This window comes from Eretmochelys imbricata, chromosome 4, assembly GCF_965152235.1.
Source record: "Eretmochelys imbricata isolate rEreImb1 chromosome 4, rEreImb1.hap1, whole genome shotgun sequence".
Classification (NCBI taxonomy): Eukaryota; Metazoa; Chordata; order Testudines; family Cheloniidae; genus Eretmochelys; species Eretmochelys imbricata.
Window position 1 is genome coordinate 36,304,219 of NC_135575.1, and position 12,730 is coordinate 36,316,948.

General features: G+C 39.5%; 1 protein-coding gene across 4 annotated transcripts in view; it reads left to right on the forward strand.

Moving 5' to 3' along the window:
• MCUB (mitochondrial calcium uniporter dominant negative subunit beta) overlaps positions 1-11,057 on the forward strand; it is a 74,361-nt gene extending 63,304 nt beyond the window's left edge. For all 4 annotated transcript variants that reach the window (XM_077815133.1, XM_077815132.1, XM_077815135.1 and 1 more), the window contains 5 exons: positions 5,469-5,573; positions 6,051-6,211; positions 8,136-8,339; positions 9,638-9,754; positions 10,800-11,057. In XM_077815133.1, the coding sequence (XP_077671259.1) occupies positions 5,469-5,573; positions 6,051-6,211; positions 8,136-8,339; positions 9,638-9,754; positions 10,800-10,877 (665 nt within the window). In that variant the 3' untranslated portion in view covers positions 10,878-11,057. The remainder of the gene's footprint in view (positions 1-5,468; positions 5,574-6,050; positions 6,212-8,135; positions 8,340-9,637; positions 9,755-10,799) is intronic.
• The last annotated feature ends 1,673 nt before the right edge of the window (positions 11,058-12,730 follow it).

The following is a 12,730-nucleotide window of genomic DNA, read 5'->3' on the forward strand; positions in this document are numbered from 1 at the left end:
TTGTTGCAAAATCCGATTTGTTCATCCTGTATGTTTCTACTGCTGTGACTACCTTGATTCCCACCTCACACTCCTACAATCAATTCAAAATGTTGCTGCCAAAACTATCTTCCTTATTAGCCACTCTGACCAGGTCGTGTCGCTCTTTGAATTCCTTCATTGCCTACTCTTGGCCTTTCCAGCAGGTTGAAACTTCTCATCTTCACCTTCAAGGCTTTGCCCAACACTGTGCTTTCTCACGACTCTGCTATCACCTCGTGTTACGTATAGCTCTTTTTTTCAGTCCAGGCACTCCTGCCTTAAACCATTCCCTATTTTTGTGCCTTCTTCCATGCTGGCCCTCACACCAGGAAGTTCTACAACTCCCTCTCTTGCTGTGTGCCAAGCTGCTTCTTTCAGACACCTCTTTAAAACACACTTCTGCCATGAAGCCTGTCAACTGCAGTTCTCCAGTCTCAGAAACATAAAGTGTGGAGCGACCTCGACTCTCCCTCAGTTGTCTCTTACCACCCCTGGCAATGAGGCAAAACCTGGCAATTGTCCAACATGATGGTTCTTAGCTTTGACTAAACCGTCCCAAAAATCTTCTACAAACATTCAGAACTCTTCTGATTCTTCAACATACGACTGCCATGATCTATATTGACCTGTCTGGACTGAGTATTGATGGTTAGACTGTTTCCCACCCCACCTCCTTCCTCGTATAGACCCCCTCTATAGGCTACTTAACATGGTGGACTCAACCTGTGGCTTCAAGCCCTGTCTGTCCTGTGATGGTCGCATTCCCCTGAAAGATAGACACAAATGTCTCTTCTGTTTGGGAGAGTCATGTATGCTGAGCGGGTATTTGGTGCACCTGTCATTCACCACAAGAATATGTAAGTCACAGGTTGAAGCTCCATCTTTTGGAGCCACCTATGAAGGTCTCATGAGACCCTGAGGAGACAAGCTCTAGAGTCCTTTTAACAGGCACACCAGCCTTACCTAGCACCCTGTCTAATAAGCAAGCGATTCCAAAGACTGGCGCACAGAAGAGGGTGCTAATAAAGGACTGGGCATGGAAACTGACCCCAGCATCACTGGCACCGAGGCAGCCCTAAAAACTCAGTACTGATCGGGGGCACTCTAAGCAAAACTCATTGTCCTGAAGATAGACCACATACATCCTTTAGAAACAAAACCACCAAGCCCCATAGAACATTGAGCTGCTGATAAAGAGCGACAGACTCTTCCAGGCACCTGACTCTGGTGTCGATGCCTACTCTGGATGATCCTCCCCTGGGAGAACCTGAACCATCACTTGGGCACTTTGAAAATGTTGCTATGTATCTTTATTTCTCTACCAATGTTTTAATTCAACAAAACATACATCATGGTAACAAAGACTGCTATTGGCACAACACTCCCTTTAACACAAAACCACTTGATAAATTATTAGAATGTGCATCTTCTGTAGTTTTTAACTGTGAATGAGCCATTTTATTTTTCACATCCGTATAATACAAAACCAGGCAGACTTAGGAAAATATACCTTTGGGCTGAAATTTTGTGCTTATGCGCCAGAGGTGATTTTTTTAGCAGGGAACTTTTTTTTAATAATCTGCTGAAAATAGAAATTAATGGTGAGGGAGCCTTTTCAACCAGAACTACCTTGTCATTACTGTGTGTGCTCATACTATAAGAACACTGTTATCTCTGAAATAGTATATTACCACTTACAAACTTTTACAGTTATAAGCAGAAACTTATTTCAGAGTAACAGCCGTGTTAGTCTGTATTCGCAAAAAGAAGAGGAGTACTTGTGGCACCTTAGAGACTAACCGATTTATTTGAGCATGAGCTTTCGTGAGCTACAGCTCACTTCATCGGATGCATCCGATGAAGTAAGCTGTAGCTCACGAAAGCTCATGCGCAAATAAATTGGTTAGTCTCTAAGGTGCCACAAGTACTCCTTTTCTTTAAGCAGAAACTTAGATTTTCTTCTTTCCAGAGTAGAAGAGTATATCATACTTGAACTACAAAATAGGCTCTTAATATCCTTTTTGTAATTGATTTTCATCTCTTAAAACATTTTTATCCTCTGAATTCATAAAGCGTGTAGATTGATTTAATGAAGGCCATAGTCTGTCTATTTGAGCATGTGGATAAAATACAGGCATTGCAAAAGTTATATTCTGTAATACTTTCTTATATTCTCTGCAAGCAAGAAAACAAATTGTTACCCCCAGAACTGTCTGGACTAGGACTTATGTGAGTTTTCACAATAGATTATGCGGTAATATGGGGCTATCCCCAATCTTTGCAAATAACTAAGTCACGTCACGATCCTGCAGAAAGTGCATCTGTGAGCACAGGTACCCCAGTACAAAGTCTTATTGATGTTAGTGGAGTCTACATGGAGTATTTACACTTAAAAGTGTAACTGTCTGCTGAATCCCATCCCTATATATTAAGCTGAAAAAGTTTAATGTTAACCACGCATTCTTAGCTTCAGTTATTTTGTTGATATAGTACACAATGCTATTTCAATAAGAAATAGCATGGCCACATATTTTGCAGATGTCCCTACCAATTCTAGAGGAAATACGGCTAACTTCACCAAGATGGAAACATCTCATCTGATAAAGTATCTGGCTTGAATTTATTTAACAGTTGTGACATAGTTAATCTTCTACACCACAAACCTTCAAATGCCAAGAAATTGTAACAATGTAGAATAACTTTTATATTTACTTTATCAGGAAATGACTATTATACTGACAAGTGTTAGCCAAACACTATGGATTATTACATTTTAAAATGTGACACTCTATTTTTTTTTAAACAAGAAATGACTATCCCAGGAAGTTTTGATTTAAATGCAGATATTTCTCCTGTTTTTGCTAGTAGATAAAATGAAAGTAGAAAGATCTAACCTAACACTATATATTAGAAAAAGATAAGATAACCTGAACTGGCTTGTTTACTTTACTTTACTTTTTCTATGGATATCATTCTAGCACTGTATAAATTTAGAGAAAGAAAAGCTTTTTGTTGACATCTCTGCACCTGCAGTATGATAAATGGGAAGGAAAATTGCCTTGTACAGAAAATTGTTATGTTTTTCAGGCTTCCAATGCTTTTCTGTTTTTCCTCCAGTTAACAAAGCATTAGACAGGTTAATAAAGCTCAATATTGCATCAAATATGAAAAAGAAATCCTATCTGGAGCTTTCAAACAAGTGCTCCTTTTTGAAGTATTGTTGTCTTAATGGCAACAGTGGCATTTTAATGAGACTGCTGAAGCTCATTTACATGTAAATTATTAAGGTGACATTTGTAAAATGTTGAAAAACTGAGTGGATGTGCACAATTTAAATTTTTTGGATGAAAGTGATAGTGCTCTCAGTTCGTCACCCGACCCACACAGAGTGGGTAGGGAGAACCAGCTGGTGTGTTAGCTTCTTGGGCTCATTAATAGAAATCTCAGCAGCTACTGCCAAATGGGTCCAGACAGCAGAGAAAGTGCAGGTGTGGAGTTATCTACAGTGTGCTTCTATAACAGGCACATGGAGACAGATGGAAAGTCTGGGACTGTAGCATGGCAGCATAAAACCTCCAGTATGCTCAGTCAGGAATCATACTTATATTTACCCACTCGTATAGCACCTCTCAGCCAAGAGTCTCAAAATTATTAATAGGAAAATGGAGGTAAGATCAAACAGTTAGTCAGTGGCAGAGATAGAATCAGAGCCCAGATTTCCTGTTTCTCAGACCTCTTCTACATCTCCCGGGCAGTCTGTCCATTTCAGGTGCTGAGTCTCCAGTTCAGCAAAGTACTTAAACGTTTCCTTAAAACCATTAGGAGTGGACTTAAGCGTCTGATTAAGTATTTTCCTAAATTGGGGTCATCAGTACAGCAAGCAAACTTACGTCAACAGTTTGCACCATAGATTTAGTGGAAGCAAATGGGATTGAGGTGGAGAGGAACAACAAAACAGTCCTACACTCCAGTGATTATTATATATACCATTCATGTATCAATATTTTCAGTGCTTCACTGTTTTAGAAAAGTCCTCTGTCTGCACCTGTCTTTCAGTCCTTCCTGTTTTGTTCCCTTGTCTGCAATCTTAAATAGTTGTTCGGATTCATGTGAACTATTAATCTTTTTTTTTTTTTTTTTACCCTTATTTTTCATTGTTGGTGGGCCAATAAGTACTTCCACAAGTCTATGGACAAAAGGATGAGAATGAGTTTGAACTCTCTTCGACAGAGGCCAGTGCACTGTCTCCTTTCTGCCTCCTTACCTCCCTTAATAAGACTATTCATTATACACACCCCTTGCTCCCAATCAAAGCTAAAGCCTGCTTTAAAAAATGTATTAAAAGTATAAGCACTAAATTTTCCCATCTGTACTGACTGATTAGGAAAATCTGGAGAACAAGAATGCCAAAATTCTCTACTCCCAGCTAGAAGAACTCATCCAGGGAAAGGAAATCTGTAACCGAGTGAGGTTTGTTTAGTTTCCAACAAATCTTATTCAGGGTTCAACCAAAATTGTGTGTGAGAATGAGGACTGAAAATATAGGACTTCTATAGCCATGCTGAAGAGGCTGTCAACTTAATAGTAAAAAGTTGGCATGGAAAGGAGATACATCTTCATCTTTCTTCCTCCAGTGATTGATACTCTGATTTCAAACAATAAATCCCAACTAAAGAGAAATGGAACCACAGTAGTGATACTATAATTAAGGTTGTAAATAACTTTGCATCATAATCCTTGAGTTCTTGTGTGGAATTTCTAAGGTCTTGTCTTATGTTGTAGTATCCTCCATCCAAAACATTGCAAACATTAATGTTAGCCTCTCAATGCTTCTGAGAGCTTAACAGAACCATCTCCAACTAAGAGAAAACAGAGAGACAGAGAGAGAAACTTTGACTTACCTGCATCCCTCAATAAGTTTGGTGGAGCTAGATCTCCTGAGGCAGAGCCCTGTGTTGTAACCACAAGACCATTCTCTAGAAAGTGAATCTGATCTAACTAGTTTAATTTTCCAGACCAAGCCAAATGCAAAAGGAAATGGTTAAAAGTAACCAAGACTTAGTGTTAGGTAAAATGGAGTATTTTAAGGTCTTGACACAGGTAAAGAGAGTCTTTAAATATAGCTTTCTCGTTACAATGTCTCTCCTTGGAACTGAAATAAAAGGGAGGCTGCTAACAATAGTGAATTATGCCAGACAGGTCAAATGAAATGCGGGCACTTTCAGATGATGCTTCTTGGCTTAATACTGTTAAGAAACATATTTGTTAAAAGCACTTTGTTGTTGTACCTGCATACTGGCCACTTCCAAACTTAATGTAATGTTTATTAAAAGACACAGTTTTATCTGGTGTTACTTTTGGAAACCGCGGACATAGAGGTTTTTCTTTTTTTTTTAATAAAGTAAATTTTGTGTTAAGGATTTAAGCCTTCCTGTTTTCTCCTGCAGATGGTAGCAAGATCCCTGCTACAGCATTGATGGAAGTTTTGTTGATGAATGACTTCAAACTTGTAATCAACAACACCACTTATAGTGTACAAGTCCCTGTAAAAGGTAAGAACCACAGCTGTGTTGAAGTCTTAATAAATCTGATTATCCAGTTACATCTGTTCCAAGGCATATTTTTGTCTTTTTTTAAAAAAAAAAAATCATGGCAGTCCCCACAAAAAATAAGTCTGGCTTCATCTCCCCTTTGAGCCTCAGTTTGTGGCCTCATGTAAACACTCTCTGTAAACAGTGATTTCTTCAAAGAGCATTGCTTGATACATCTTACCAGTCATGACAGCCACGTTTGCAGCTGGTAACCGTGTTGGTCCCAGAATATTAGAAAGACAAGGTGGGAGAGGTAATATCTTTTACTGGACCAACTTCTGTTGGTGAGAGACAAGCTTTCGAAGATACACAGAGGTCTTCTGGAGGTCACTGTGTAAGCTTGAAAACTTGTCTCTTTTACCAACAGAAGTTGGTCCCATAAAAGATATTACCTCACCCACCCTGTCTCTCTTGTGACAACCATAATCTTTTTTTCAGAGAAGTGGAGTAGAGAGCATGCTACTGAAGCAGAAGATATCAAATCCTTGGTTCATAGACTGTTCATCGTCCTTCATTTAGAAGACCACCAGTTAAGGAGAGAGAGAGAACTGCTTCAGAAACTGGACCACCTAAGGGAACAGCTAGTACCCCTTGAGCAGGTTGGGAAGGTTTTTTTTTATATATATATATATATATATATATATATATATATAAAAAATTCTCTTAACTAATTTCCATGACAAGACAATTCCAGCATGAATGAATGGGCCAAGCCCCCCTCATTTGTCAGACAGGTAGGTGATGGCCAGTTCATATGCAGGATTATTTTCAACCCAGTTCCTCCTCCTCCTCCTGTTTTTTGGCATAGCCTATTGAGAATTTCTAGAACTGGAGAAAAACTATGGTGAGCTGGCACTACCCTGGACTGCCTGGTTACTTTGTCTGAACCTGGTTGGGTGTCCGGAGTGATGTTGCCATATCACAGAAAAATCATTAGTTAATTAAAAACAGTGTTGTTTTTCTGTGATGATGCTATCACCAGGTCAGCCAGTTGGATCTGACTAATGATGACCGTAACTTAGGAAAGGGGCAAACATGGTGAATCTAAGACAGGCCAAGCTAAAGTGACATGAAGGGATGAATAGGGAGGAGGAGACCAGTAAGTGCCTGATGGGGTGGGAACAGACCTCACACTGAAGGCAGCAATGTTAGAGCTGCTGTGAAAGTGCCTCTCTGAAAAATCAGGCAGCATCAGCTGATGTATGCAAATCCAGTTGGTAGAATCCCAAAGGCGTGGATGGACGGCCAGATGGAGGCCTCGTAGAGCTCATTCCCTCTGTACTCCATGCAGGGAGTGAACTCAAAGCCTTTCTGGGAAGGGAAGGCCTGCAAGTGATACTCCTGGGGGAATTCTGTGCATGCACAGAATACATGTGTCCTACAGAATTTTATTTTTTTCCGCAGAAAATACATTCTGCCCCAGAAGTGCTGCAGTTCCACCTTTTGACCACAAGAGGCCACTATGCTGCCAGAAAAGCCAACAGCATGAATGCAGCGGGCTGTTCTGTGCCATAAAAGGCCTCTGGTGGGCAAAAGGCGGAACTGCAGCACTTCTGGGGGAGAATGTATTTTCTGTGGGGGGGGAAATTCTGCGTGTAAGCAGTGGCACAGCACCTGGCCTGTGGAGCCAGGTTAGGACAGAGGGGGCACATGGGGCTGCTGGGGGGGGGGGGTCACAGACTGAGGTTCAGAATGGCTAGTGGGGGGGGGACAGACTAGGTTGTGGGCTCAGGAGCTAGTGGGGTGACAGCATTGAGCCAGGAGTTGAATGGGAGTGGGGTGCATGGCCACATGGAAACAAGGGAAGGGGGCTGCAGGGACCCATTGGGATGGAGGTGGGTGGGAACAGGGGCAGATGTGCGTGACTGAATGGGAGAGGCTTGGGATCAGCCAGGATCTGCATGAGGGAGGCCTCCCCAACTCCCTAACAATCCTGCCCCTCCCCCCCCCCCCAAAAAAAAACCCCAAACCTGTTCCATATTACCTCTACCCACACCCAACAACTCTCCAGGTTCACTCCAGGCTCCTTCCCTCTCCCTCAGCTCCTCTATTACTCCCGACACTCACAAGCCTTTGCACTGCTTCTGATAGGTGCAGGAAATACAGTTCTGTAATGTAATTTAAATTAATTACTCAAAATTGTATATTAATATGCCCTATAAGGAATCTATTTGTTAAAAAAAAAAAAAAATTACCAGAATCTTTTTTTGGTCTGCATTGTTACAGACATACTTGCCAACAGATATTTTGAAATAAATTACTAAAATAATTTAAACTGGCATGATTATATTGTGTTGTGTTACTTTGACAGATAAAATATGCAGAATTTTAAAATATTGTGTGCAGAATTTTTTTTTTTGACAGAATTTTTAATTTTTTGGCACAGGAGTAAAGTGAGTAGGAGTCTTGAATGCAGGCTCTGATCCAGGAGGAAAGTACATACTGGGATGTGTTCTCTCCCTGGTGTCAGAGGAATGTATGAAATTAATATCCACATGTTGAATGAATAACGTTTTTTCCTAGATGAAAGCCAAAATTGCAACAAGTTCAGATGCAAAGACCAATAGGCTCCTATGGACTGGCTTAGCCCTACTGTCCACTCAAGGTGGAGCACTGGCCTGGCTCACGTGGTGGGTCTATTCATGGGATATAATGGAGCCAGTGACGTATTTTATCACTTACGGGAGTGCCCTGGCATTCTACGCTTACTTTGTACTTACTAAACAGGTAAGTCCCATGATATAAACATGTCTGAAGTCATCTTACACTGATTTTCATAATAAATTAGCCTATGTATTTAAACATCAAAGTTTGTGTGCATGTGTGTTCTGTAGAACTGCACTTAGGCTGGAACTTTGTTTTTAATGTAGCTCAGGGATAAACTGCTCATCTGAGCTGCACTTAAAAATCCTGACTGCAATTAGTGACCAGGCGGATACCATCTGATGCTGAAAATGAAAACTATCCTCTTTCATTCTTTGTATGTGGCCCGGATGGTAACTGTATCTCATACGTCTCTACATAGAGAGTGGAAGTACTAAAGCAGGGCTGGTCAAGGAATGCAACCTATTAGTGGGCCAGGAAGGCAAACCCATCAGTTTTCTTTTTCTGTTTGATGGAGTTCAGATGTCACTTGATGCATGCATGGAAATTTTTCAGCTGTTTTTCCTGGACTACCTTTAGTTTATTTCCTTGAGTAAGATGCGGATTTTTCTTAAGTGGCCTAACTTCCTTTCTTGCTCTTGGATGTGCAAAGGAGAAGTCACAGGTTGGCATGAGGCATGTTTAGAGGAGGGGGAAGAGTTCCTGAACATCAAAAACCCAGAACGTGGACAAAGTGCAGAATGTGGAAATGGCCATCAATTCCTGTACAATATAAAGGAACTTACATTTTTGCCCATTAAATGTTTGGGATCCTACAATGTACTATAAAGCACATAGTTGGATAGTTACTTGTATTCCTTTTCATGCTGCATATTCAATAATGCCCTCCTTCATTTTTATTTTGTTTGGTATGGACATAGTTGGTGAATATCCGATACTTGCACATATGGAACCTATAGTACATATACAAAAAACATCAGGTGGGGAAGGATGCTGGGTTTTGGAGCTCAGCTAGTTTGTTGAGGGCTGGGTTTGTGAGTGAGTTCTGCTCCTCTTGCTTTCTGCTGACTTTCAGGAGGGTTGAGGTAATTCTGTTTGGATAAACTGATAAATACTAATGGCCTGATTTTCAGATGCTACCATTGTCTGGGATTTTCAAAGGAGCCTAAAGGTGTCAAGAACCCAACTTTCTTAGTCTCCTCTGACAATCTCACCTATTGACTCCAATGGGAGCTGTGAGTGCTCTGCAATTCTGAAAATAAGGTCATTTATTTGTCATGGTTTAGATTTCTTCTAATTACTATAAGGTTTTTTATGTATGTTAGTTTGATTTAACTCCATCTGTAGAAATGTCTTTGCACTCCTAACCCTCTGCCTGCCCAAAAAAACCGAAACATTTGTGTCCTTTTTCTATCTGTCAGGATTATGTTTACCCAGATGTTAAAGACAGACAATTCCTCCACTACTTCTACCGGAAATCCAGAAGCCAACATTTTGATGTGGAACAGTATAACAAGCTAAAAGAGGCACTGGCAGAGGTATTTTCATAAGTCTCTTAATGTACCGTAAGTGAATGATGCTGTGGTCTCACCATTTAAAACTTTTCAATAAATCATGAGGTAATTGGAAAGTGGCTTTTAGATTTTATTTATTTATTTATGCATTTTAATTTTATATGCTAAAAATATGCATATGTAACAGATTACCTGGAGTTCCTTTAAAGGCTGGAAGGAAGGACTTAAGAATGAAAATTTGCAGCACTGCTCAGGCAGCCTGTGGAGGCTGGGGGAGAGTGTGAAAACAAGTCACTCACTTGTGTTGCTCAGTAGTGATAAACTGGTTTCTCTCTAGTCTCCATCTTCCATAGTGGCAGTGATATGGAACTGGGAAAAATCTTCACTGCTCTATGAGAAATACAGAGAGTCCTCCGATCCACAATAAATAAAAAGGACCCTGATTTATAGCCTATTAAGTAAATGGAAATTCTCCCTTGACTTTATTGGGTTTTTGATCAAGAACCCTTAGTGAATAGATGGAGTTAAATTTTTAAAAAAATAATTGGGTAGGATTCAAACGAGTTCCCTTTATCAAGGCTGGGGCTTTAAAATATTTTCACTATCTGACACTAGTCTGGAGTGTGAATTTTGCAATTTATGCTAGAGCATATAAAATAATTCAGTTCTGCTGTTGTATGAAATGGGCTTTATAAATTTTCCTAGGCTTTGGACTGAAGATGACCGTGCACTATGCATGGGGTCATACATTCAGTCGCTTGGAAGGAGGATGTTTATGCATCTGTAGGGCTGCAGTTCCCGTTGGCCGGTCTGTTGACTGACAGATTAACTCACTAATGGCAGGAATTGTTTTTGGATGGTAATCCCTAGAGCGATCTGACCAGGAGTTTACACTTGTGATTATTGTGGGAAATCTGCGCCATAAGGTTAGTGTCTTCACAGAAGCGAAAGACCTGGCTACAGGGAAAGAATATCAAGAGTATGAAAGGAAGGTACAAATTAGGGGTGACTGAAAGGGATAAATATGGACACAGAATGTTCTCCATTTAATTCTCTCTTGCGTTTACAGGTTGAAGAGTCCCTGAGACGCCTGCATCAGCCCCTACATCTGCAACTTCCAATACAGGAAATTAATGACAAAGACTAATTTTTTTTCATAACTGAATTGTCATTTCCAAAACCGATTCCAATATTTAGTTTCTATGTTGCAAACTGAATATTTTTGACCACTGTAGTTCTGAACATTACTAGAAATGTTGATTAAAACTATTATATCATTAGATTTTTAAAAAATAATTCCTGAAATAAAGAAATCTTTCAAAATATGCATTCAGATCTTGGAATAAAATTCTCGCCATTTTAGTAAATTGATGTGAGCATAAGAGTCAGAGTGGTGTTCTAGTGTACTGAAGCATTTTACTATTTTTGGGGGGACTATTAATAACAGCAGAGAATAGCACCAAAAATTTGATATGTCATAGAAAGATTTCTGGTATTTATGGTGAAATGTATTTTTATAGTTTAACAGGTCTCCTGTCTAATGTTCCAATTCAGGAAAGTCCATGTTTAAAATTAGGCATGTGTATAAGTGCTTTCCTGAACAGAGATGAACTTTAAATCATGTGGTTAAGTCATCCTGAAAGATAGTTCTCTTTTTGTGATACTAACTCTATTTTTATACTTCTGCAACATCTTCCATCCAGAAATTCTTGCCACTTATGAAAGTGGATAAGTATTATCCACATTTTACAGATGGGGAAACTAAACCATATAAAGGTTAAATGATTAGCTTAAGGCCCCAAGCTGAGGGACCCAGGATTATGGAAACAGTTTCTTGGATCTCTCTCCATGGCTCTAACTTCTGGCAGTTGTGCTGTCTTAACTGACAAAATGAGAGCACAAAAACCTTGAACCACACACTAAGATCCTCTGCACTATTTGATTTTAAGTTACACAGCAAGAATACATTTTTAGAAAGATACCTATTAGAATGAACATACAGGGTTAGTTTCCATCTAATATCAAATGCGGGGCGGGGGCTGGCTCGGTTTCATTTTAGAGAAATACATTTGTTAGATGCTTTGATCATTTATCCTAATCAAGTTGTATGTGATTTATATACTGAATTAATAAAATCAATGATAAAACTAGTCAATCTTAGGTCAGTATATACTATACATTAAGTCTCAGGCGTCTATATAATATGGTACACCGGACCCTCGCTAGAACGCGGGATTTGGGATCCATGCACTGTACCGCGTTACAGCAGGGACCATGTTAAAATGAATTCCAATTAAAGTAATTAAATTTGGGAACCATGGCCGTGACCACGTTATATGTGTTACCTCAAATCTAAAACAACAAACAATTTTGGACACCAAGTCAGTCACCTGTAGTTTTCTTAATTCAGCCTGTATTGCGTATTAATTCTTAGTGTATGCTCATCTTCAGGGGGCTGAAGAACATATTTGTACATAGCTCTCCTGACTAGTATAAACTCAGGGTGCTAGTACAGTAATATAAAGTTTGGCATACAGTGTTCAGGGTACTATAAATTTAAATACACATTTTATTTAAAGATGTTGTTTTCCCATATTCAAAGATTGTGTGAAAATATTTGACCAAGCAATGAAGACTTCCAAATTTCTAAAAGGATATTTAAAATAATGCAGAATAAATTTATCAGGTAAAAGATTTGGCAACCTGAGTTTACTATTCTTGATGAAGTAAAAGGCAGAAAGATCAGTGGTTTTGGTTTGTTTGGTTTTTTGATTGATGGTAGGTCTCTTGGATTTGAACTGACTATAGTTATTGTGTAAATTAGAGAGATAATAAATGGAACCCCATGCTGTCATTTTTCTAACTACAGCAGTTCTTTAAAGTTAAGTGAAGAGAAGGTATTGATCTAGTAAGGAAGAACCCAAACACAGCAGTGCTGCTTAGATGTTCATTTCCTCCCCTAAAATTAAAGGCAAAATATCACACATGCTTGGAGCCTAG